General features: G+C 34.0%; 2 protein-coding genes across 3 annotated transcripts in view; one reads left to right on the top strand and one right to left on the bottom strand.

Annotated features, from left to right (window-relative positions):
- Nucleotides 1-265: 265 nt before the first annotated feature.
- On the top strand, nt 266-19,219 carry C7H1orf146 (chromosome 7 C1orf146 homolog). Its single transcript, XM_076862555.1, has 5 exons — nt 266-334; nt 15,388-15,481; nt 17,641-17,809; nt 18,219-18,297; nt 19,085-19,219. Exons 1-5 carry the CDS (start codon nt 266-268, stop codon nt 19,217-19,219), a joined length of 546 nt encoding a protein of 181 aa, XP_076718670.1.
- Nucleotides 19,220-20,082: 863 nt separating this feature from the next.
- Nucleotides 20,083-27,931, bottom strand: part of Glmn (glomulin, FKBP associated protein) — a 49,525-nt gene continuing 41,676 nt past the window's right edge. For both annotated transcript variants that reach the window (XM_076861929.1, XM_076861930.1), the window contains exons 17-19: nt 21,357-21,480; nt 20,327-20,409; nt 20,083-20,233 (exon numbers count right to left, since the gene is read on the bottom strand). In XM_076861929.1, the coding sequence (XP_076718044.1) occupies nt 20,117-20,233; nt 20,327-20,409; nt 21,357-21,480 (324 nt within the window). In that variant the 3' untranslated portion in view covers nt 20,083-20,116. The remainder of the gene's footprint in view (nt 20,234-20,326; nt 20,410-21,356; nt 21,481-27,931) is intronic.

The following is a 27,931-nucleotide window of genomic DNA, read 5'->3' as shown; positions in this document are numbered from 1 at the left end:
TTTAAGTTTTTGGTGGACACACATCTTTATTTTATTTTTATGTGGTGCTGAGGATCGAACCCAGTGCCCTGCACATGCCAGGCAAGCACACTACTGCTTGAGCCACATCCCCAGCCCCCCAAAATGTTCACATTACTCTTAAGTTTGTTTCTTTCTTTCATTGGTTTGCTCATAAAACATACATTTATATATGGCTTTTTGTTGTTGTTCTTAATTTTCTTAGATTGTGGTACCATTGGAAGCTGGGCTGATCTAAAGAAGTATGATGGCTGAAAGTGGTGGGAAAGAAGAAATAAAATGGACGACTACAGTTATTATTAGCTCGTCTCTTAAGGTAAAGGGGCTCACTGAGCCATTTATCTTAAATTACACAATTGAAACTAATTTTCACATAAAATTACATTTTAAAAGATCCTTCATTTAAGTGTCCACAATTAGTTGTGGAGAGTACAAAGTACATAATAAACTAAATGTATTTTAAATCTAAAGTATAAACTTCTTGCATCCATGTTCAACATCCTAAGTCTTTTAAGGCTGGAAATTTTCTCATGTTTTTTTCTCTCTAAGCTTGCTCTAATAGACATGTTAATATATCTAGAAACAGTAAGGCATGTACATACATATATATATACACTTGGATACTTACATCTGTATATGTGTGTATGTGTGTATACATATACATGTTTGTGTGTGTATATGTGTGTGTTTATATTTGTGTGTATATATGTATGTATATGTATATATATATGTAAGGATTTTTGAGACAGAAATAACCAGAAATTGATCTTTATAGTCTTAGCAGCATTGGAAGGATGCTGTCTCTGTAGTTTTTTAGAGGAAGGGGATGAATACCTGAGGGAAGTCAGTCAGTTCACAGTCTTTTATACTCCCATCAATAATGTATGAGAATTCCAGTTGCTCCAAACTGAAAAATATTTTTCACTGGTTTTATAGCTATTTTCTTTCAGCATATTGAAGATCTCATTTTATTGATTCTAGCTTCCGTTGTTAACAAGAGAACAGTCAGTTTAATGGTCATTCCTTTCAAAATTCCTGTCTTTCCCCTCTGGCTGCTTTTTACATTTTAGAATTCTATAGATTTAATGTGAAGATTAAAAAAATCTTTTGAGGCTTCATGAATCTGTGAAATTATGTCACTTATTAGGTTCTCATTCATCATCTTTAATAATGCCTCTGTCCTATGCTTTCTCTCCTTCCACTCTGAACTTCTATTAGATCTGTGTTAGATCTTCTCATAATATCCTCCATATATTTTGACCTCTCATATTTTCTGTTTTGGGGATATTATCATCAGTTCTATCTTCCATTGCAATAATTCTCTTTTTACTCCTCTTAAACTCAAACCTCCATTCAGGGATTTTGTTGTTGTTTATTTTGTTTTTCTTTTTTCGAATTGTAAAATATACATAGAGAAAATTCATAAAATATATAGAATCATTAAACACATTTATTATAAATAGAATACCCATGTAAGCTAATCAGGCCATGAAATAGAACATTACCAATTTCCCTTTCCTGTTAGGACTTTAATTAGTTATATCAATGATCAAATACTAATTACATTAAATATTTATAACTTTTAATTACATAAAATGTTTATGACATAATTTTTCTATAACCATAATTTCCATATTTATTTAAATTTTAGTCACACAGTTAAATGGGTTCAATACTAATATCTAGTCTTCATGCAAGAGACAGATCTTACACCTAATTTTATTAATGATGATTTATTATACAAGCATCATGCCCAGAAAAAAACATTCTTTCCTGGAGGAGTCAAAAGTTATCAAGCACAACTTTTAAAAGTGTCCTCAAAAGCAGTGGAAGTCTGTGTTTTTGTTTGTTTGTTAAATATTTATTTTTTAGTTGTAGTCGGACACAATACCTTTATTTTATTTATTTATTTTTATGTGGTGCTGAGGATCGAACCCAGGGCCTTGCATGTGCTAGGTGAGTGCTCTACAGCTGAGTCACAACCCCAGCCCTGTCCTTTTTTTAATGCTTTTGTTAGTGCATTATAGTAATATTTAATAGTGGGGTTCATTTTGACATAATCGTACATACATGGAATTTAATTTACTTCATTTCAGTCTTTTGTGCTTCCTCTTTCCCTTCTATTCTCCTTTCTACTGTTCCCCTTCCACTGCTCTAGTGGTCTTCCTTCTATTTATTTATCATTTTTTTTAACTGGTCCTTTATAGATCTATATAAAGGTGGAATTCACTGTGGCATATCCATATCTGTACTCAGCATAATTTTGTCAAATTCATCCCACATTTCTTCCCTTTTCCAGTTGCTCATCCCTCCGCCTCAATTTCCTTCTACTCCACTGATATTCCCTTTATCTTTGTGAGATCTATTGTACCCTTTTTCTCCCTTACTTTGTTCTATCTTCTGCATATGAGAGAAGATATTCAACCCTTGACTTTCTGCGTGTGGCTTATTTCACTTAGCATGATGTTCTCCAGTTTCATTCATTTACTGGCAAATGCCATAATTTCATTCATGTTTGTGGCTGGGTAAAACTCCAATTTGCATATATACCATATTTTCTTTAACCATTCATCTGCTGACAGGCACCTGGGCTGGTCCCATAGCATGGCTACTGTGAATTGTGCTGCTATGAATATTTATGTGGCTGCATCACTAGAGTATTCTGATTTTAGTTCTTTTGGATAAATACTGAGGAGTAGGATATCTGGGTCATATGGTGGTTCTATTCTAAGTCTTTTGAGGAATATGGATACCGCTTTCCAAAGTGGTTGTACTAATTTGCAGTCCCACCAACAATGTATGAGTGTACCTTTCCCCTCTCACCTAGCCAACATTTATTATTATTTGTGTTCTTGATGATTGCCCTTCTAACTGGAGTGAGATAGATCTCAATGTAGTTTTGATTTACATTTCCCTTATTGTCAGGGATGTTGAGCATTTTTTCATATATTTATTGACCATTTTTATTTCTTCTTTAAGCATCTATTTAGTTATTTTGCCTATTTATTTATTGGGTTACTTGTTTTGGTGTCAAGTTTTTTTTTTTTTTTTGTGTGTGTGTGTGTTCTTATACATTCTGTATATTAATCCCCTGCCAGAGGACTAACTTGCAAAGATTTTCTCCCATTCTGTAGGCTTTCTTCATGCTCTTAATTTTTTTTTAACTGTGATGAAACTTTTAAATTTGATGACATCCCATTTATTGATTCTTAATTTTTATTTCTTAATCTTATATGTTGGAGAAGCCTGTGTTTTCTTCTAGCAGTTAAAAAATTTATAGTCTAATTCCTAGGTCTTTGATCCACTTTAATTTGACTTTTGTACAGAGTGAGGGATAGGGATTTAGTTTCATTCTTCTACATATGGATATCCATTTTTCCCAAAACCATTTGTTAAAAAGGCTATCTTTTCTCCAACATATATTTTTGGCACCTTTGTCAAGTATCAGATGACTGTAACTCTTTGGATTTGTGTCTGTGTCTTCTATTATGTCTTGTATTCTATTCTGTTGGTCTTCATATCTATTTTGATACCAGTACCATGTTATTTATTGTACTATAGCTCTTTATTATAATTTGAGGTTAGGTATTGTGGTCTTCATGCTTAATATTGCATGGCTATCCTGGGTCTTTTATTCTTCTGAATGAATTTCAGGACTTTTTTTCTAGTTCTGTGAAGATTGTCATTAGTATTTTGATGGGGATTGCATTGAATCTAGATAACACTAATGGTAATGTGGCCATTTTGACAATGTTAATTCTGCCTGTCCAGGAACATGGGAGGTATTTCCATCCTCTAAGGTCTTCAGTTTCTTTTTTTCAGTGTTCCGTAGTTTTCATTGTATAGGACTTCCACCTTCATGGTTAGATTTACTCCCAAGTTTTTTTTTTAAGGTTATTATGAATGTGATAATTTTCCTGAATTCTTTCTCAGCAGATTTATTATTGGAATATGAGAAAGTGATCAATTTATATATGTTGATCTTGTGCCTCCTACTTCACTAAATTTGTTTATAACCTTTAGAAATCTCCTGGTGGAGTCTTTGTATCTTCTAGATGTAGAATCATGTCATTAGCAAATGGAGATAATTTGGCTTTTTCTTTTCCCATTTGTATCCCTTTAATTTCCTTCTTTTGCCTGATTGCTCTGGCTAGAGTTTTGAGAACTACATTCAATAGGAGTGGTGAGAATGGACATCCTTGTCTTGTTTCTGATTTTAGAAGAAATGTTTTCAGTTTTTCTCCATTCAGTATGATTTGGCCTTGGATTTGTCACAATGTTGAGATAAGTTCCTTCTATCCCTGTTTCTCTAGTGTTTTAAATATGAATGGGTTCTGGACTTTGTCAAATGCTTTTTATGCATCTATTGAGATAATTATGTCATTCTTATCCTTAACTCTACTTACGTGGTATGTTACATTTATTGATTTGTGTATGTTGAACAAACTTTGCATTCCTGGAATGAACTCATTTGATGTACTGTCTTCTTCATGTGTTTTTGAATGTGGCTTGCCAATTTTTTTTTAAGGATTTTTGTATCTGTGTCATTAGGGATGAAGTTTTCTTTTCTTTTTTTTTTAAATATTTATTTATTTTTTTAGTTCTCGGCGGATACAACATCTTTGTTTGTATGTGGTGCTGAGGATTGAACCCCGGCTGCACGCATGCCAGGCGAGCGCGCTACCGCTTGAGCCACCTCCCCAGCCCCAAGTTTTCTTTTCTTGATGTGTCTTTATCTGGTTTTTGTATCAGGGTAATGCTGGCCTTATGAATTAATTTGGCAGTGTTCCCTCCTTTTCTAGTTTATGGAATAATTTGAAGGGGATGGCATTAATTTTGCTTTAAAGGTTTGGTGGAACTTGACTGAAAACCCTTTTGGTCCTAGATTTTTCATTGTTGGAAAGATTTGGTTTTTGTACCAGGGATTGAACCCAAGGGGTGCTTACCAGTGAGCTTTATCCCCAGCCTTTTATTTTTTTATTTTGAGACAGTGTCACTATTTTAGTTAGGTTTTTTTTTTTTGTTTTTTTTTTTTTTGCTACTGTGACTAAAAGACCCAACCAGAATACTTGTTCGATCCTCAGTACCACATAAAAATAAATAAACAAAATAAAGATAAAAAAAAAAATTCTCCCTTAAAAAAAAAAAAAAAAAGAGTCCCAGGCTAGGTGAATATCCAGGTATTGATACTTTCACTCAATGTGTGTCCTCTACTGTTCTGAGTAACAGTACTATTTTTTTTTTTTTTTTTTTTGGTACTAGGGATTGAACTCAGGAATTCGACCACTGGGCCACATTTCTAGTCCTTTTTTTTTTTGTATTTTATTTAGAGACAGGGATTCACTGAGTTGCTTAGTGCCTCACCATTGCTGAGGCTGGCTTTGAACTCATGATCCTCCTGCCTCAGCCTCCCAAGTTGCTGAGATTACAGGCATGTGACACCACACCTGGCTTGTGCCACCACACCTGGCTTGTGCCACCACACCTGGCTAACGGTACCACTTTAATAGAAGACTTTAAACCCTATTTTTTAAATTTTTTATTTGTACACAATACATTTATTTTGTTTATTTTTTTTTTAATGTGGTGCTGAGGATCAAACCCAGGACTTTGCACGTGCTAGGCAAGCGCTCTACCACTCACTGAGCCACAATCCCAGCCCCTAAACCCTATTTACTACAATAATTTTAGAGCAAAACCTCATATTAATCAGCATTAGAAATAACAAAAACTTTTTAATAATACTCTCCACATTTCCTCTAATCCAGGTATAAAATTGCAGTAATGGTCTTATTTTTATGATTGCTCTAACATGCTCCCCTGTAGAAATGCAGAAGTTTCTTTTTTTAATGCTAAAGTGATTATTTGTCTTTGCACAAAAGAAATATCAGATGTTCTTTGGATTTGATTCAGATGACGAAATGTCTTCTGTGTTCTCAGTAGATGTATCCAACTCAGAAGTAGCCGCGGAGGACATTCAAGAACTCCCAGGGGCCATCAATTATTGATATATTTATATTAAATCTACTTTTTTAATATTGCTCTCAATTTGTTGATTTTGTTCTTTATTTCTGTTTTGTTCTTGCATTCTTTTTGCCTTTTGTAGTTTTGCCTGAGAATATCATCCCATTTTTCTTTCCTTTCTTAGCATAATAGTACTACTTCTTCTACTGGTTACTGTAAAATTTGCGTTACACACTTATAACTAACATGAATCTACTTTCATTTAACACTATACTGTTTCATAGACAGTGTGAGTAGTTCAGGTAGATATGATATAGATATATTTTATTATTTTATAATAATAAAATAATCCTAATTCCTCCTCCTGTTCCTTGTATCATTGTTGTGATTCACTTCACTTATAAACACACATATATACACACTCATACATAAGATATATACCACTAAGTTAAGCTCTATCAGTGGACTGGTATACTTATTAAGTTAAAGTGTTCCTAATCCAATCATTTCACCTCTAAGCTTTCTTATATTGTCTCACGAATGAGCTTTTGGGGGACACATCATATCTAAACCATGACCTATGAGTCTTAAATTTGGTCTTAATGTTGTCCCAGAGAAGTTGTACATTCTATTCATACTTTCTTATTTTTCCTACTCATCTTACCTTGTCTTCAAGCCCTGATATTCTTTCTGCTGGATCTAGTCTATTGGTGAGATTTTCAACTGAGCTTTTTATTTGATGTATTAAGCTTATCATTCCAAAGATTTCTGTTTGGTTCTTTTTCAGGATCTCTATAAAAATGCTCTTTCATATTCTGCATTGTCTTCCTTAATTCATTTGGTTGTTTATTTGTATCTTTTGAGTTCATTGATTGCTTCAACAATCATTTAAAAAAATTCTTTGGTATTTCATCCATTTTGTTACCCGTGGATTCATTTATTGGGGAGTTTTGAACTTTTGGAGGCATCATGTTGCCTTGTTTTTCTCTTATTTCTCATCTGTGTTGAGATTGTGCATCTGTTGGGATGCAGCCTTCTCTTTATAGTGTACCTTTGAACATTGATTTGTTGTGTAGTGTTGAGATTAATTTCATTTGGATTTTGTATTGTGGTTTCCCTGTAGCTTCTTAGGTTATTCTTATTATGTTTCAATGACTCTGTGTGTACTCTGTTGGAACCTGGTGGTGGCGGGCGGGGGACACCTACTTTCTCTGTTGGACTTGTGTAAGTGAGGACCCTCTGCTAGTTCAGGTAGGTATGATATAGATAGTTGAGTATGTGAGGTATACACCCCATACTACTCCTCCTGACTTGTTTGTACTTTGTAATCTGAGAAGGTTTGGGAGTGACCTGTACTAGGCTCCTCATGGGTGAGGTGTTTCTGGGGGTGGAGGTAAGGGGAATATTCAGTAGTCAATCTTTAGGCTCTCCTCACATTTGGGGCTGGGTCATCATCAGGGTGATTTTGTCTCCTCTATTTAAGTTTATGGGTGCATCAAGGGTTGAATAGGATTAGGTCTTAGATGGGGTAAGGTACAATTTCTCTCAACTGGGTTGGAGGTATATCTTAGCATCAAAGCACCCACCCAACATTTTCAAAGTGCTGGGTTCAAGCCCTAGCACTACTTTGAGAGGAGAAAATAACCACCAGTGATAGCAAGAACTTAAAAAGAAAACCAGATATCATCATCAAATAAAAACCTGTTGAAAATAACTTCTACAACTCCATTAGCCAAAGAGAAGATAGGCATTAATGAAGGTAAAATTAATATAAAGGTACATTATAAGGGGTAGAAAGAAAAGAAATGATGAGAGAAAGAAAAAGGGTAATGGAATAAAAATGAGAAAGGAGAGAAAAATCTAGAGTTAAAAAAATACATAAAATTAGATAATAGTATAAAATAGGGAAAACTAACTAGAATGACAGAATAAAGAATGATTCCTCCTTGCCAAGAATTTAAAATGGAGACAGTTTTGTTTTTGTTTTTGTTTTGTTTTTTTGCTTTTTTTGTACAAAGGATTGAATTCAGGGGCACTCGACCCACTGAGCCATATCACTAGCCCTATTTTGTATTTTATTTAGAGACAGGGTCTCCCTGTGTGGCTTAGCACCTCACTCTCGCTGAGGCTGACTTTGACCTCAGGATTCTCTTGTCTCAACCTCCTGAGACACTGGATTACAGGCGTGTGCCACTGTGCTTGGCAAGACAGTTCTTTCAGAAGTCTCTAACTTTGGAATCTACCAGGTATCTAGGGGTTGTAGATTATAGGTGCAGTCCGGTGTGTTGGTTCTTAGTCCCAGCCTAAACAGGTCAGACCAATTAGGACATCTGTAGGCTGAACCCTGCCCCTCTTTTTCCACCAGCGCAGACTAAGACAAAGTTGTCTTAAGCAGGGCCCGAGGCCTCTGTCTTTTGCATCCAGGGCCAGTGGCTCAGTATCAATCTGAGCTGCTGGCCAAACCCTCTCACCCACCAAGCCTGTGGACCAATTCAGATTGCGCATCTCTGTTCCCAAGATCCTCAGTCATGTGCTTGGGGTTGTGGCAAATGACCAAATTGTGGTGGCTATTCTCTGAATACCTCTGTGCATGAGGGAAGCTACCAAGCAGTGGGTTTTGAACTAAGGTAGGGAGCCCTAAGCAGTCTGCCAAACCCACCTGTACCTCTCCCAGACCCAGCCCCCTTGCAAATCCACACACAGCTGTCTTGCTACTTGTCACAGAGGTCAATCTGCCAATTTTTTTTTTTTTAGAGAGAGAGAGAGAGAGAGAGAGAGAGAGAGAGAGAGAGAGAGAGAATTTTTTAATATTTATTTTTTAGTTTTCGGCGGACACAACATCTTTATTTGTATGTGGTGCTGAGGATCGAACCCAGCACCACGGGCGAGCATGCTACCACTTGAGCCACATCCCCAGCCCTCAGTCTGCCAATTTTAAATAAAAGTACCTTCTGCTTCCTTCTCACATATCCCATTGCTAGGAGTTTTCAGTGGATTTATGTTTCTTTGACTTTCTTGGAATGGACACCCACTAAGCCAGTGAAGAGAAGAGGCTGTTGAGTCTTGGGAGATTTAAGAAATGCAGTGGTTTGGGATCTCCCATGCAGTAAGCTCAGATCATGGAACTCTTCTTAAGTTGGCTCCCTATTACAGCACTATCCAAATCTGCTGGGAAGTGCAGGGAACCTCTTTTCCCACACTAGTTCATGATTGTGATCTGCTCAGACTGTGTAATTTGCTTGTTGGGAAAACTCTGCACCCTAAAGTTTGCTAAGAGTCTGTTTCAGCCTGTCAAAGGGGGTGCTTCTTCTCCCTACTGAGCTATATGGCACTCAGTGTTTATGCGTTCCATTTCTCTTATTATTTTTCTTATTATTCTGAAAACCAGTATTTCTGGGTTTTACCTGGTTACTGTCTCCCTAGAGTTGTACTTCAGTGCTTTTCTGTGGCCCCACTACATTAACATGGGACAGCACACCTTGTGTTTTGATTCAGTCTCTTGGAACACTAGGTAAAATTCTGAGTTCCTCTAATCTTCTTTCTCTCCTTCAGTTTTTTCCCCATGTTTTTTGTTGTGCATTATAATTATATATAATGGGATTAATTGTTTATATCTCTATACAAGCACATGATATGGCAATACAATTTGGACAGTATTGTTCTTCAGTATTTCCCCTTTCTCTCTACTCCTACGTCAGTCTTCATGCTCAATATTACATTGGCTATCTTGGGTCTTTTATTCTTCCAAATGTGATTGTTTTCCTGAAGGGTAGTAACATTAGTTTTAGAGCCTCGAACCACTGTTTGGGGACATGAGGGCCTGGCTGCTTGGAGAAAGATCAGATCCGTTTACACACTGTGGGTGACTGCTTTTTGTTCTCCCATCCTAGGGAAAATACATACATTCTGAGGTGGCTGTGTCCTCTGGCTCCCTTTCCTTTACTGGTCTCTCTTCACTTTTCATGAGATTCTCCCACCTGTGCCAATGCCTTTCTTTTCCTTTTTCCCCTTTAGCTTCCACATATGAGAGAAAACACTTGACGTTCTGAATTTGGCTTATTTCGCTTAACATAATGTTCTCAAGTTCAATCCATTTTCCTGTAAATGTCATGATTTTATTCTTCTTTATGACTGAACAAAACTTCATTGTGTATATATACCACATTTTCTTTATCCGTTCATTCATTGACAGATACCTACGCTGACTCAATAGTTTGGCTGTTGTGAATTATACTTGCTATAAACATGAGTGTACTCTTGTTCACTTTTGAAGGGTAATTTCTTAAATACAGAATTTAGATCAGTGTTTTTTTCACCAGTTTAAACATCTCACACCAATCTCTTGCAGCTCTAGCTTGTGAGGGAAAATCATGTAATTTTTATCTTTGCTCCTCTTAGAGTCAGCTGTTTTCTTCCTCTGGTTTCTTTCCAGAATTTTTTCAACAGTTGTGCCTAAGTATATGATGTGCCTAAGTATACCTTTTTGGAATTTTTCTTGTTAATGTTCCTTGAGCTTCCTGGATATATGATTATATGATTTGGTGTCTGACATTAATTTGAGGAAATTTATCAGTTATTGCTTCAATTTTTTTTAGTGCCTTTCACTTTTTTTTTCTCTTTCTGATAGTCCCATATGCATGTTACACTTTTTATAGTTAGTCCCTGGATATGCCCCCTACCCTCAGCTGCTTTTTGATCTCTTTGCTTTTCGTTTTTGGAGGTTCCTGTTGATTTTTTTCCTATTCACGTTCACTCTGCTAATAAGCCTATCAAAGAAAGTCTTAATTTCTGTTAAAGTGGTTTTTTTTAGATTGTTCCTGTTTCTTATTAAGTACCTAGAATATTGAAGTTTTGTTAATATTATAAAGTCCGATATACTCTCTTCCACCAATGTTTTCAATCTACATATATGGGGAAAATTTAATTTGTGGTAATCTGTTTTATATTTAATCTCTGCACTGACTTTTCATAATATGTTATTAGCTGATTCTGTTGGGTTTTCAAGGTAGTTAGTGAAAATTTGTAATTAATGAGAATTTCTGATAGCTATCTCTTATTTTTATTTTTGCTGTGACCAGAGCAACCAAAACAATTTCTCATTTTAATGGGAATATCTCTAGTGTTTTAGTATATATGATGTTACCAATTGTCAAAAAATATTCATCTCAGCTAAATTTATGCTGTCTTTCCTCTTAATCAGAAATAAGTGCATTATTTTTAAAATACATGCTTAGTGTTATCTGTTGATAAGAACCTAAATAACTAATCTTTGCATTTCTTAATTAAAGTACCTGGTAGTTGTGGGTTTTTCTTCTATTCTTTTGAAATTTGGTTTGCTATTTTTTTATCATTATTTACCAAAGATTGATGATCTGTAGTTTTCTTTTTAATGTTATTTTCATAGGAATTAGGATAGTTTTCCTCCTCACTGCTACTCCAAATTCCTTGTGTGCCTAACAGTTTATGTAGTTTGGAAATTATTTGTACTTGAAGTTATTAAAGGATTTTCCTGGGCTATGGATATAATTCAGTGATAGACCACTGACCTATCACAAACAAGGTCCTGTGTTGGATTCCCAATGTTAACAAAAGTGGGGGAGGAGGAATTGGGTTCTTACTCAATTTCTGTGTTCATAATCTTTTTAAAAATGTGGGTTTTTTCCTCTACTAGGTTTTTATACTTTATTCTGAGTATGTAAGTTATAATTTTACAAATACCAATTTAATAAGAGCTGTTAAATTTATTAAGCTGAACTTAATAATGAAATTTGCCATTTCTGTGGTGAAAATTTTCATATTGGCATTCTTTTAATTCTATTGTGAACTACTAGTTATTAAGTGCCCTTTTTTCATATCTGTTTAAATTTATATTTACTTTCATATGAGTAGATTTTCTAGATATAATACTAGTTTTTTAAAATATATTTTTTAATAATTTTATTTACTTTTTTTTTAATGTGGTGCTGAGTATGGAAACCAGTGCCTCACCTGTGCTAGGCAAGCACTCTCACTGAGCTATAGTCCCAGCTCCTAATACTAGTTTTAAAGGACATTAATGCCGCAGTCTGGCTGGGCACAATTCAGGAGCCACTTGTCAAAAGAAACGAACTTTATTTTTAGAACACACACACCCTGCACCACACAGCTCTTCAGGAATTCCCTCAGAGCCCAACTGCCCCCACCACCGGCTTCCCACAAGCCTCTCAACCTCCCCCACTCCTCCTGCTCTTGAGGCCAATTGGCTGGGTTGCGTGGGCGGAGCCAAAAAAGTCCCCCAATGAGCAGCTCCTTGGTCTGAAAGGGCGGGAAACAGCCCAATGAGCATCACCGCAGAGGAGCCAATCAGTTGGCAGCTAGAAGTTTGCTGGCAGCTGGAAGTTTGCTGGGGCCCCTTCGGCTGTGGCTCTCAACACATTAATAGATATTATATATTCAGGAAGGATTATTGTACGGATTTTATTTGGAATACTGGTATAAACAAAGTTGAACAAGTTTTTTTTTTTTTTTTCTGTATTCCTCTTCAGAGGCTTTAATGTGTTTAAACGTATTGTGAAACCCCCCAAAGTAGACAAAATAATATTTCGTGTTTTCTAATTTTATGACTAAGGAACATTTTTTGGGACTATTTCATGGGATTAATAATCTGTGAAACATATTTTAGAAAATCTAATCTTAACTTCCTATTTATTTTGAAAAATCTACTGTATTTTTTTTTCCAGTAATGGGATTGAAACTGGAGTCTAGCACATGCTAGGCAAATGTTCTACCACTGAGTTATACACACGCCCAGCCCAATATATCAGCTCTTAAACTTACTTCTCTCGATTCATTACTTCTTAATTTTACCTTTCTTATTTTCTTTTTATTATCACTTTTAGTTGGCCCCCCAGTAAGATATGATTCAAATTCTTCAGCATAGTATATATGGGTCCTCATAATCTGCCTGAAGTTATTCTTAACACTGTTGCCAATAACTGATTCATGTGTACCTTTCATACTCATCAGTTAAGAATCATAGTTTCAAGTCTGCATTCCTTTTCCTGTTATTCTATCTATGCTCTTCTCACCTTTAAAATTTTTTTTAAAAAAAATCTTTTATCTGTAAATGGACACAATATCTTTATTTTATTTTATTCATTTTATGTGGTGCTGAGGATCAAACCCAGTGAGGCAAGCACTTTACCACTGAGCTACATCCCCAGACTTGTCTGATTATTTTTTATTGTGTTGGAATTTTTATTTGAAAGATTGTAGAAGCAATTGGAGGCCTAAAGTAATATTGGATTTCTCTAGAGAAGTCTTAATTCTGTGAGAGAATGAACCACTAATTCCCTATTTGCCAGGTTAAACAGAATTTGAATTTCAGATAAGCAATGCATTTAATGTAGGTTTGTCTGAAATATTGCATGAGTTATATCTACACTAAAAATTACATAATTATTTATAATTCAAATTTAACTGGATATTTTGCATTTTTTTAAGAGAGAGAGAGAATTTTTTTTTAATATTTATTTTTTAGTTCTCGGTGGACACAACATCTTTGTTTGTATGTGGCGCTGAGGATCAAACCCGGATTGCACGCATGCCAGGCGAGCGCGCTACCGCTTGAGCCACATCCCCAGCCCAATATTTTGCATTTTTATTTGCTAAATCTGGCAACCCTAGCCATCAGTTGCTTATTGTATATGATGAATTAACTTTATCTCCTATGCATGTAGAATGGCATTAGTTATGGGAGAATTAAAAAAAATAGTCACTCAAATAGTTTTCTTTGTTCTATAAAGAAGAAAGAGAAAACTGATAGAGAAGACTGATTGAGAAATGTTGCTCTAGGGAATGCTTCTGGAAGGTACTTGGGAGTACTAGTAATTCGGTATCATCTTAATATAATTTCTGGGATTGAAATGGTTTGAAGTTAGGCTTCATTCCCAGTGAGAGCTGCTCTACTTTTGTCAAAAACTTCGTTTAGCTTTTCTTCTGCCTCTTTCTGAATTGTCAGATGCCCTCAGGGAAGATGTGGCCTAAATGCTAGGGTTATATCTTTGAATTTTTGTATAGAACTTCACCTTATAGGTTTTAACTATCCTGCTAGCTCTCTGATGCATTCAAGCAGATTTTTTTAATTGTCCAGTTTTTCAAGTTGCCTTCAGCAGGAGAGTTGACCTCAATTACTTAATCTGTCATTGCTGAAAGCAATGTACAGTTTTAAAACCTCAGAAGAGAGGGCCATAGTTGAACTGTAGGTCAGGATATAAGTAGCACAAAAAATACTCTTAGGAAGGAAGAGAAGCATATATTTTATACTTAATTTTAGACTGTGTGCTTAAAATATACATGTTCTGAAGGAAAAATGTAAAATTAATCTATCTAAGATATTTTTATCCATTTGGAGACTCACAAGCTTGAGTTTTAACCAGTTAGGAAACACTATTAACCACTAGGATTTTAAAATAAATAAATGAATATATATATATTTATATAAATATATATATTTTTTGTAGATGGACATAGTACCTTTATTTTATTTATTTTTACGTGGTGCTGAGGATTGAACCCCATGCCTCACACATGCTGGGCAAGCGATCTACCACTGAGCTACAACCCCAGCCCTAACTGCTAGGATTTTAGTATTTTGGTTAACATGATCTAATTTCTTAGTAGAATGGGAATAAGGTAACTTTTTTTTTTAAATGATAGTTTTTTTTTATGTGTGTGTGTGTGTGTGGCTGTGGATGGATAGCATGCCTTTATTTTATTTATTTTTAATGTGATACTGAGGATCAAACCCAGTGCCACACGTGTGCAAGGCAAGTGCTCTGCCACTGAACTACAGCCCCAGTCCTGAATTGAGGTAATTTTGAAATAGTATTTAAGCCAGAAGATAGTAATGCTGTCTTCATATGTTTTTTGACTCGCCTTCTTAAGAGTACATTAAAATAACTAACGCAAACTGATGAATTGGAGAATTGGTTGTCTCCTGTGTGGTCATCTGTTTCTGGCATTTTGTGGTTCTGTCAACCATTTAAGAAATACATTATCATCCATTTTCCAGAGTTATACATTAATACATGTCATAATTCATTTCCAAGTAGTCTTTTAAGTTTTCATTTCTGTGATTGTCATGGGTTAATTCTTCAATATTGTTGTTAATTTCTGCTCCCAAATAACATATCTATAGTACATTAACTCATTTCCAAACATACAATCATTGTTTAAGTAGGATTAAATATTTTTGTTCTTAAAAGTGTTTTTCTCCATAGAGAACAGATTTTTCTCTTTTGATGAACAAATCTTTACAAGTGACATTATAAAATAAAGTATTAAACTTTAAATTTTTTTCATTAACTATAATAAAAGTATTGTAAGCATATCTTTAAGTTTGTATTTCTAAAAATTCTTTTAAAGACTTATGAAATTGCAACTGCCCTAGAAAATCAAAGCCACAAGATTCGGTATTCAGATACAGTGGAAAATGGATCAATCATATTTTCTCTTTCTGGTATAGTATATTTGCTAACTGCCTTGATATAAATTCTAATAATTTTTGCAAGTCAGTAGTCATGTGATAGTTAACATATTACCTTTACGGAGAGGTGAATGTGTTAAACTGTTGTTGCTGCAAAGAAGCGCAGATGGTCAATTACAGAATACATTCCTTTTTAGGTTACAGTTGTTAAAACTGAAGCAAGGGGGCTAGGGTTGTGGCTCAGTGGTAGAGTGCTCACCTAGTGTGGGTGAGGCATTGGGTTTGATTCTCAGCACCACATAAATAATAAAGGCATTGTGTCTACCTATAACTAAAGAAATATTTTTTTTAAAAAAAAGAACCAAGAGGGCTGGGGAGGTGGCTCAAGCAGTAACGCGCTCGCCTGGCATGCGCGAGACACTGGGTTCGATTCTCAACACCACATAAGATAAAGATGTTGTGTCCACCGAAAACTGAAAAATAAAAAATAAATATTAAAAAAATTCTCTCTTTCTCCTCTCTCTTTAAAAAAAATAATGAAGAGAGTCTGATGGAGGATGGGAAAAAATACTCACCTTGGAACTAAGATGAAAATAGAAACACCACTCTCCCAATAATCAATCGATAATATTACAGTATGAACTGTATTAATAAGAGGCCAACATGGCATCAATGGTCAAAATTTGAATGCAAAACCAAAATGAGATATTTTGTCATGATTTTGTATGAGAATTTACTCAATAGGTTATAAGTAAATATTAAAGAATTGTATGGGGACAAATAAATATTCCTGAAATCTTAAAACTGTACAACCATGAGTCATGGGCAAAGTACAGGAATTAGGATAAAAGGTTGGAGAGATGGGAAGGGGCAGCTTCACCTGTGCTTGGGAAATAACAGAAGTGATTAAAGAGATGGAGATAAAGGATTTTATCAAGAAGGCTGTAAACAGACCTTTACTATAGCAGAGGTTTTGGAAAACTGGTGCTTTCAAAAGCTCTTAAAAATAAGACCTCCAGGCTGAAAGTGTTCGAGTCTCAAATTCATTCCTCCTGATTGAATAGTCTCCTCCAGGTAGAAGTAAAGTGTTTTTGGTGACATACTATATGTTCTTGCCCTTTGTATACGTTATTTAATCCTTTTGACAGGCCTAACAAAGGGTTATTATTCCAATGTTACAGAGGAGGAAATATATATTCAGAGGTTATATAAGTTTGCTCAAGCTCATCCAGTTTTTATATAATCATGAAGTCATTTCCACAGATTGTCTTTACCACATCTTTTAAAGAACAACAATTCAATCAAGTTTTCCCCCCAGGATTATTCTTATGTTCCTCATACTATTTCAGAGATCCAAGATATCTGTTGAGTATATTAATTTATATAAGTACTTAAGCTCTGGTAGAAAGGTTTCTCCAACAAGAAATGATTGAATATTTGCTTAAGACTACCCTTTCTTTAGTTGATTTCTAGCTTTTAAAAGTCACTGGAGGGCTGGGGTTGTGGCTCAGAGGTGGCATACTTGCCTGGCACGTGTGAGGTACTAGGTTCGATTCTCAGCACTGCATAGAAATAAATAAAGTAGAAGTCTATCAACAACTGAAAAAAAAAATCTTAAAAATAAATAAATAACTAAATGAAAGTCAGAAGAGATTCTGAATTGCCGAACACATGAAGGTGCCTGGAAAGTGGTGGGCCCAGAGAGGGCAGTGAAATTCCATGAGACCTCATCTGAGATTTTTTGCTGTGTGTCTTTTCCATCTGGCTGCTTACCTGTATCTTTTGGAATGTACTTTCTAATAAGCCATTTAAAAAAAATTTTTTTTTAAGTAACATAAAGGATTAACTGTTAAAATACAGTCAAGCTTTTAACTAAAATTAGGCATTACCCTCATATGGATAGTGCCTTATCTGGAAAACACTGCTATGCAAATTATTATTATTTTTTTGTCATTTTTTTATTGGTTGTTCAAAACATTACAAAGGTCTTGACATATCATATTTCATACATTAGATTCAAGTGGGTTATTATTATTTTACTAGAGTACTTCAAAGAACTACCTAAATCATTTTTATTAAGAATTGTTATAATTTCTACTCCTTAAAAGTTTAGGGTCTGGATATTTTGTTATAGCTATTTTTGATTTTACAAATTTTGCTCTATATGACAGATTGACTTTTACCTTTCCTAGGAGTTGCATTTTTATTAATGGACGCTAAAGAATGCATTATGTCAGCTGAAGAAATATTTATAAACAAAATTGAGAATTTTATTAATATTCACAAAAATAGTTTTTTGGTTTTGTTTGCTGCCCTCCATGGGCCTGAAGAATGGAAACTGATGTTCAGGATTCAGCAGAGGTATGAAAAACAGCACTACAGGGTTTTTTTTTTTTTTTTTTGCTTTTTTTCCTTTTTCTTTTTTACACTGTATTGTTTACTTCAGTTAGCAATTCTTAAAGGGAGGCCTGAGTTTTGTTTTGCTACAAGATAAACTTTATGGGCTCTTTTTGGGAAAGACTTATGGGCTTTGGGAAGGACTTCTGGGCTTCTTCTGCAAGACTAAACCAAAAGTGAGCCCTTTTTAAATTAAGTTAAATTCTGGGTATATTGCCACTTCAAATCCTGTGGCATTAGTTGGAAATAAACAAATAATGAATAAACACTTTACAATTGAGATTCATGTCCTCTTTACACCTGTTTAAGAGAGCAAATGCCAGTAAGTTATATGATCTCTGTAAAATACCATTTTTTTTTGTTTTTTTTCCAGATTCCTGGGAAGTAACTTACGGATACTTCCAGTACACAACACAGCAAATGCTATTACTCTTATGTGCACTATTGCCAAGGTAAGTCACATGGGAAAGAAGACATGTTTACATACAAATACTAGTTTACTTTTAGGTTTTTAACTTCAAATTACACATCCTTTTAAGCAGGATTGACAACTACTCAGCTTCTGTTTACTCAGAGAATTTGCTATTTCATGCTTGAAGCTCTTTCCCAAGCCTGAACTCAGCTTCTCCTCATCATTTGTGGTAGCTACTATCCATTTGTGAATGTTTGGACCAAAAGAACATTTAGCTGTATATGTGTCATCTTCCTTCAAACTTTGAAATATATATACTGCCTAGATTGCAGTCATGAATTGAATACAAACATTGTTTTATGGAATGTTCTTCATAGTTGCCCACTTTCTTTTTGTATGTGTACCCAGATACACAGAACTCCCTTAGGCAAAGTTAGGTCTTCCTTTTTTTTTTCTTTTAAATATATTTTTTTAGTTGTTGATAGGTCTTTATTTTATTTATTTATATGTAGTGCTGAGAATCAAACCTAGTGCCTTCACATGCCAGGCAAGTGCACTACCACTGAGCCCCAGCCCCAGCCCAGGTCTTCCTTAGTCTTAAATTTGGAATGTATCCCCTATCCTATTCTGCTTTTCAGCTATATTTGAAATTTGCTGAAGATGGAAATCAGGTATTTTTCCTATTACTCTAAATAACATATATTTTTAAAATTATAGGTGATTCAGAGGTACTTGCTGAATGAATTACATTTAGGTATTTTTTTATGTGACTGAAAAAGATAGCTGGGTTTCTGTAAGTAATGCTGCATGTTTATATCTTCTTCCAGACTACCTCCAAACCATACATAGATGGCATCTGCTATAGAATGATAACAACTAAAGCTTACATCATAGAACAAAGTCCTGTTTGGAAAACGCTTCAAAAGATAAAACTGGGTGGAGATGCAATTAACCCAAATTAAAGTACCAATTGTAAGCGTCATTTTGGAAGACTATCACAAAAATTTTACCTGTTAAATTGTAATGTTGAAATATATTCTTTAAAGATGTTTATATTGATTTAAAATAATAACATGTATACAATTAAAAGTAATTTTACTTTAGGAGTTTTGTTGAATGATTCCTTTAATTAATGTATAGAAAGTCATTGGTACACACTTATAAAACTTATGGGGCTGGGTCAGTGGTAGAGCACTTTCCTACCATGTACAAGGCCTTGGGTTGAACCACAAAACAAAAACAAAACCCATGCAATTTCTTAATAATACAAATTGAGTTGTATGTGCAAACATGTAGGAAAAAATATAGGTTTTTCTAATTAGCTCCTTGGACTAAAGGAAGATTTGTGTATATTTTTTAGGTTTTCCACAAGGGCAACTGTTATTCTAAAATTAATCTTTGCAGGTACTTTCACACTGTAACTGCTAGAGAGTTGGTGACGGAACTCTTCCTTAAGACTGCTTCTGAGCCCAGAAAGAGGGAAACTAAGAAACAATCAAATGTTCTGAACTCAATATTTCTTACTACACTTTTACAGTGGTATGGTATCCAATTTGACACTAGGAGTTCTAAATGTTACAGACACCTACTAAACAGAAAGTGAATCTGTTTTTACAAACTCCCTACATAAATGAATAAAGCATTTTAACATTTTATGAAATGTACAAAATTATTGGTTTGTATTGGATTTTCAAAAGAAATATTTTGATTTTTTAAAACCAAAGAATACTAATCTATAATGTGTCATAGAAACAGACAACTGAGAAAAGCTAATATTTCTTTTAGTAAAACTGTTTTTATAAAAGGTATTAAATAAAGCACAATGTACTTTATTAGTTTTTATTTAGAAAGTAACACTTTTACTTTATCCCAACATTTTCTTCAGAGGTAGACTTTGTTTTTATTTCAATGAGTTCTTCTACTCGAGCCAGAACACTTTCAATCAAATCAAACGTGAAAAGAGCTGAATGTAGGACCTGTAATGCCAAGAAAATTAGTGTTGCTCATGCTGCCTTTACAACAAAACAAAAGATTTCATCTTGATATAGCTTTAAAAATTTTCAAATCACCTTAAGTTGCATTTCAGGGGGCATATTAGGGATCTCTTCTCCACCGACAGTTACAGAACAAAGATCCTTAGACTTCTGGACTGCTGTAAGAGAAAGGAAAAAAAAAATCATGTCATACTTAGCCATTAAAATAACACATTTCAAGAGCTAGGTGCAATGGTGCACGCCTGTATTCTTAGCAACTCAAGAGGCTGAGGCAGGAGGATTGCAAATTTCAGGCCAGCCTCAGCAACTTTGTAAGGCCCTGTCTCAAAATTAAAATAAAAAGGGCAGGGGATGTAGCTCAGTGGTAAAGCATCCCTGGGCCTGGGTTGAATCCTCAGTACCCCCCACGAAATAAATAAGTAAAACAACTCTCAGATTTTAATAATACATTTATAAGCTACCTTCATCATTAAAAAATGTGCAAGTTATTTATGTAAATTATTGAATCTTAACATCAGCTCTAAGAATATTTATATCGAGTTATAAGCAAATAAAAGTATCAATTCTGTAACATGTGAATTAATGCTTTAGATAAACATTATTTTGTCATGTATAGGATGAACTTTTCTTTAGAGTATAATCTGAATTATAGTCATTATAAATCTGAAAAAGAGTAATGCCTCTAAAAATATCACCATAGGTCACAAGATTATTATAGCAGAATTTCTGACAAAGTAATTTTGGATCTAAGATTCTTTCTCATAATTTGTTCAGATTTACTCAGGAGTGAGATGGGGGAACTGACCTAGCAATACAGAATAAAGTATGATAGCACTCAAAGGGTAATACTTGTAGTACAACCACACTAAATCGGAACTTGAGCTTTAAAACAAAATATGCTTCAACTTGGTTTAAATTTTCACTAACCCAATTTCAATAGTAATTGGCTTATAGATCAACTAAGAACCATTTTAATTAAAAATAAAATCACAGCTGTTGTGGTCCCTTGTTTGGCATAAGTTAATGTACAAAAAAGTTTTCTTTTTGAGTTTGGTAGTTCCAGAATTTGAGAAACTTAATGAAAATAAAATTGCATATTACTAACCTTGGCTGTTTTCTTGGCTATTTTTAATTTCTGCTTCATAATGTGCTTTTGACATATTAAGTCCTGTATGAAGTGGCTTTAAGAAATTATTCTCAATCTTTCCAAGTTCTGTCCATAATCCAGTCTGTTAGGAAGAATTAATAAAGAATTAGTAATTTGATTCAATACTTACTTACCAGTTTCCTATTACTAAATATGTACTCAAGAGTGGGAGAAACAAAAATTAATGAAACATGATCCTTGCTTTTCAAGATAATTTAATGTTTAACACTTTTATACCACAGCTGATTATGTTATATGAATAACAGTTGAAACAAAAATATACATAGGGCCCTATGCTCATTATCATTGTGGCTGCCTTTGGCTAGCTCCTACTTTTGAAAGCTCTAATTTTTATCCAATGAGAAAATTATCTGATGCTAATTTTACATGGTTGGAAACATTTCTCTTCCAATAGAAACCATTCCATGATGACTCTATCCTAAATATTCAACCCTGGGCTCTTCAATTTATATCCTTGCTACAGATCAAGATGATTTGTTTTCTTTCCTATTGATGGACACTTTAAAAAACAAAAAAACAAATATAATTTGGCAGCTTAGGGTTATATTGTCTCATATCTGAGAAGTTTGCATTTCAAGATCATTTCCAGATACAGTACTAAAGGAGGATATTAACAAAGTCTTTATTTTTAAAAGAAGGGGATGAAGAAGAAAAAGAATGAAAATCCACTGGCATTATTAAGTTTCTAAGTACTCTTTATACTGGAAAATATCTTGGGTAAAAGAGCAACCCAGTTACCCTAACTATAAAAATGAAATGGACCACTTGAAAAAAATGTTTTTAAATGAACTTATTTTGAGGCAAGCATATATAAAATTTTACTTATAGTCCTCCAGATAAAATCTATCACACTTACTTACATTACACAATTGGTAACATTAGTAACTGTCACATTTCCTTTTCATCTAAATCTGTTCTTTTCATTTGCCCGTGTGTACACTGCTAAGAAAAGTAGAGTTCTAGGGAAGAACTAAAAAAATTCAAAACCTCAGAAATATGCCTATTATTTCATTTAACATCTACAAATTTATCTTGGGGAAATAATTAAAGATGTATGTTCTAATGATTTTACTGCAGAGATGGCTGTTTTTAAAAAAATAATGTTTAAATAGTGAAAATTGAAATTCATGAAAACATTTCACAGTAGAATGGTAAGTTCTGGTACATTTACATAATGGATAACTACACAGCCATTAAAACACTGTTCTTCAGTACATATTGGTAAATGAGGAAAAGGTTATACAGCAGTATAATTCCTAGAGTATGACTTCATTTTTATTTTTAAAAATGTATAGATGTGCCAGCAGAGAGTCTAGAAGGGCATATAGCTATAATATCAACAATGTTTGATGGAATTTTGATTACTGCTTTTTACTTAATTATCCTATTTGTTTTCCCCCCAGTACTGGGGATCAAACGTGGGGCCTCACCAGTTCTAGGCAAGTTGTCTACCACTTATTGAGCCATATTCCCACCTTAATTATTCTGTCTTAATTATTCTTCAGCCACAAACCTGTTTTTCGTGGTGTAATTTAAAAATTATTTTAAATATACTTCTAAATTTCCATCAATACAAAGTTTCCTTAACCTTTTTATAGAAAACATGACTTATACAGTATTAAGCTGGATTTTCTTCAACCACTGCAGTCCCACAGAATAAGCCTATTAATGTATCACATGTACCCACTGCTCTTGTCTCCTATTTTGACCTCTCTTCATCCAGCCACCCCACTGCCCCTGCTTTTTCCTTTAAAGAACTTCTCTGTCTACCTCCTTCCTTTAACCTTCTCTTTTGCCTTCACCTCTAAGCTTACAGGTGGAACATACTACCACTGATGGATTTCACTTCTAGGTAGGTTACTGATGACATTCAAATACGAAGTATGTAGATAACACACCCTTTGAATCCACATTTATCTTTATCAAAATGAAACATTTTCTCATATTTAAATAAAAACACTAGATATGGTTGAATTCCCTTTTATCCAAGAGGTAGTTATTAGCCAAACTTGCATGGTTAGCTTCCTAATGTCTGTATCACTTAAAAATACATGACAGGTTTTCATATACAATTTTTACACAATACTGTGAATAATCTTGCTTCAGTTTCCTTTTTTTGTTTTTGTTGTACTTTTGAATTATGCTGTATCTCTAATTTTTAAATTTTAATTGGCATATAGGAATACTGGTATATAATTTATCCTGCTACTACTATATATATATATATATATTTTTTTTTTTGGTATTGGGGATTAAACCCAGGGGTACTTACACACTGAGCAACATCCCAGCATTTTTTTGTATTTTGAGACAAGGTCTTGCTAAGCTGCTTAGGGTCTCACTAAATTGTAGAGGCTGGCTTTGAACTCGAGATCTGCCTGCCTCAGCCACCTAAGCTGCTGGGATTTCAGGTATGCACCACCGCACCCAGCCTGCTACTAATTTTTCAATATTTCAAACAATGCAGCACTGAAACTGCTGTTTTCTTTTTCATACAGGATAAAAGTTTTTCTACAGTAGTACTTTTCAAAATACTTCTACTATGACCCACAGTTGTGAACACTTTTATTTATATAGTTGAAATAAAAATCTACCAAAAAAACTTTCCTAAATATAACACTGATATAATTTTATTAATATATAAATATAATGCAGAAAAAACTATCATTCAAAAATAAACATTACAGCAGATTTTTATTTAATGAGTGCACTTGCTTATTCATGGGGAGTTCTAGCCTAGTGCAATATCGAGCCTAATCTTGTTCTATTGTTTTTTAAAGCCAGGTTTATTTAGGTATCACTTATTTACATTAAAATATACTCTTTTAGCTATGTAGTTCAAAATAAATGTATACGTCATATAACCACCACCATGAATTTCCATGACCCCAGAAGTTTGTGTCCTTTTGTTATTTTTCCCTACCCCCAGCAGCCACTGATTTTTGTTTTTGTAATTTTTGCCTTTTCCAGAATATCACATAAATGGAATCTTAAATTAGCCCTTTGTGGGTAGGGATGATTGACAGAGATGATTTTAAAATTTATATGACAAAATAAAGGACCTATAATAGCCAAAACAATTTTGAAAAAGAAAAAACTTGGCAGACTTGCATTACTTGAGTTCAAGACTTCGTATGGATGAGGGTATGTATAATTCAATGGTAGATTTTGTGCTTAATGCATGAGGTCCTGGACTCAATGTGTCCAGTACCAAAACAAACAGAAATACTACTAAACCACAGTAGTCAACACTATGTGGTACTGATAAAAAAAAAAAAAATAGACATATGAGGATTGAACAGAACAGAGTCCAAAATACAACTCAATTCATTTTTGACAAAGGTATCAACATAATCCAACTAGTTTGGGAAACAGTCTTCTTAACAAATAGTGCTTAAGTCAAAAGAAAATTCTTTTAATTCATACTTTATACCATATAAATAATTTATTTGAAATGGATCGCAGATCTAATATAAAACTTAAAATTAAATCATTTCTATAAGACAATCTTGGGCTAAGCAAATATTTCTTAGAAAGGACCCCTCCAAATAGGTAACATATGCAGTACAGATATGCTGGACAAAGGATAATTTGGGGCTACTCAGAACATTGTATAATTTAAAACTTACAAACTATTTATTTTTAGAATTTTGTATTTAGTATTTTTGGACTGTGCTTGATTATGGGTAAACTGGAGCTGAAGGAAGCAAGATGGTGGGTAACGGGGGACTACTATATTATTTGTTTTGGTATTAAGGCCCTATCTTCCCAAATAGACTCACAGTAGCAGTTATGACAATTCTTTTTCTACTCTTTGAAACATATAAGATTTGAGTAATCTGTTTCTTGAAAGTGTGATAAAATTATCTGATCTTAGGTTTTATTTTTTTTAGTAGATGGTGCTATCTAAAAAATTCCATTTCACTAAAGCTTTCAAATGTACTTATACATTGTCCTATAATTTTTTATTTTTCTGTGTTTGTACTTATAGTCCCTTTTTAATCAACAGATTATATCTTCATGCAACTTTAAACAATCATGCCAGAAAATTCATTTAATAATCCTTTTCTAATATAAGCATTTTAAGCTGGAATTTTTCTCTACCAATGCAGCTGCATTCCACAGTTTTTATTTAGTTTTAGTTAATATTACCATTTATTATTTGCAAATGATACCTCATAAAAATATTTTCATGCATAATATGTGGTAGTTCTCAAATTTCACTATGTTAGCTAAAAATATAGATGTCTTGCTTTACTCAGAGGTTTTCACTGAATAGATATGGAGCTGAATCCAGAAATTTACCAAAAAACCCAGATGATTTTGATTAGGATCATATGCTGAGAAACAGTGATCTAAAATGGCCCTATCCAATGCCACTTAAAATTTCAATAACCACAATGGCTATTGTCTACTGTAATAAACAGTGCAAATCTAAAAGGTTTTTAACATTAAAACCTTGTTTTCGATGGTGATAATTTGTCTTAATACACAGCCCATAACCATAAAACTTCAGGTAATAAAAACACATACCAGAATAAGGTTAAAGGAAATTTGTTACATATTCTGATCAGTATAATTCTACAAATCTTCCCTATGATGAACTGTAATATTTTTAGAAGCACGTAGGAGTGAAGAAGCTATGAAAATAAGAATATTTTCTGTCTTACATTAGGTTACTGGATCTCTTAAAAAAAAACACTATAAATGGATAGAACTTGAGACCATTATGTTAAGTGAAATAAGTCAGTCTCAAAAGGTCAAGGGTAATGTTTCTCTCATGTGGAAGCTGGAGAGGAAAAAGTAAAGATGTGGAGGCAGGGATCTCATGAAAATCAGAGGGAGATCAGAAGTGAAAAGGGACCCCAGGGGGAGAGGAGAGGAGGGAGGGAGGAAGTCCGAGGAAGTGATATTGGCCAAATTATAATGCTATATTGAGTGCATGTATGAATGAATATGTAACAAATTCCATCATTATGTACAACTATAATGCACCAATAAAAAATGTGGAAAGAGGGGCTGGGGTTGTAGCCCAGTGGTAGAACACTTGCCTTGCATGTGGTGAGACCCTGGGTTCGATCCTCAGCACCACATTAAAAAAATAAGCAAAAATAAAGATGCTGTGTTCATCTACAACTAAAAAAATATATTTAAAAAAATGTGGAAAGAGAAAAAAAAACAAAGGAAAATAGAATATTAAGAAAACACTATTAAAAAAAGATAAATGGATTGAGTTAGAGAAGACAATGCTAAGTGAAGTTAGCCAATATCAAATAACCAAATGCTGAATATTTTATTTGATATAGGGAGGCTCATTCATAGTGGGATAGGGAGAGGGAACATGGGAGGAATAGATGAACCCAAGATAGGGCAGAGGGGTTGGAGGGGAAGGGAGGGAACATGGGGTCAGAAATGATGGTGGAATGTGGTGATCATCATTATCCAAAGTACATGTATGAAGACAAGAACTGATGTGAATATATTTTGTATACAACCAGAGTTATGAAAATCTGTGCCCTAGATGAATAAGAATTGTAATGCATTCTGCTGTCATATATAAATAAAAAATAAAAAATTTAAAACATAATTTAAAAAATTCTTTTTCCTTTAAGAAAATGTTTTATTTATCCTTCATTCTTGAAGATCAGTTTAAAGGGCTACAAAACCATAGATTCATATTGGGTTTTTTGTTTGTCTTATCTCAGAATGGTAATTTTGTTTTTTAGCTTCTTTCGCTTCAAATAAGACATCATTCTTATTATTGTTCTTCTGTAATGTGTCATTTTTTCCTCTAAATTCTTTACATGTTTTTCTCTTCATCTGTAATTTTTAGTTTGATAACAATGGTTCTCAGTGTGGTGTTTTTGCTGGAGATTTACTGGATTTTTAAGTTAATGTCTGTCCTTGAGTTTGAAAAATACCTGGCCATTATGTTTTGGAATATTTCTCTTTTCCTTCTGAGACACTGATTACTCTTGCCCTAAGTCACTTGTACTCATAGAGCTCAGATGTTATGTTCCATTTTAAAAATCTCTTTTCCTTCTGTATTTGAATTTTATAATTTCTTATTTTTAATTTTTAAAATTCCATTATTTATTTATTCTAATTTGTTATACACAATGGTAGAATGCAATACATTTCGTATTATACCTATAGAGCACAATTTTTCAAGTCACTGATTGTACACAAAGTATATTCACACCATTCATGTCTTCATACATGTACTTAGGGTAATGATGTTTAATTCATTCTACCTCTTTCCTACCCCCTTGCTCCCTCCCTACCTTTTCCTCCCCTTTATCCTATCTAAAGTTCCAGTTCCTCCGTTCTTCCCATGCTCCCCCCTCCATTGCCATTATAAGTCAGTATCCTCAAAGAAAACATTCGGCCTTTGGTTTGGGGATTGGCTTACTTTCCTTAGCATTATATTCTCCAACTCCATCCATTTACCTGCAAATGCCATGATTTTATTCTCTTGAATACTGAGTAATGTTCCATTGTGTATATATACC

This window comes from Callospermophilus lateralis, chromosome 7 (assembly GCF_048772815.1).
Source record: "Callospermophilus lateralis isolate mCalLat2 chromosome 7, mCalLat2.hap1, whole genome shotgun sequence".
Classification (NCBI taxonomy): domain Eukaryota; kingdom Metazoa; phylum Chordata; class Mammalia; order Rodentia; family Sciuridae; genus Callospermophilus; species Callospermophilus lateralis.
This window is presented reverse-complemented; position numbering and strand designations above follow the sequence as displayed.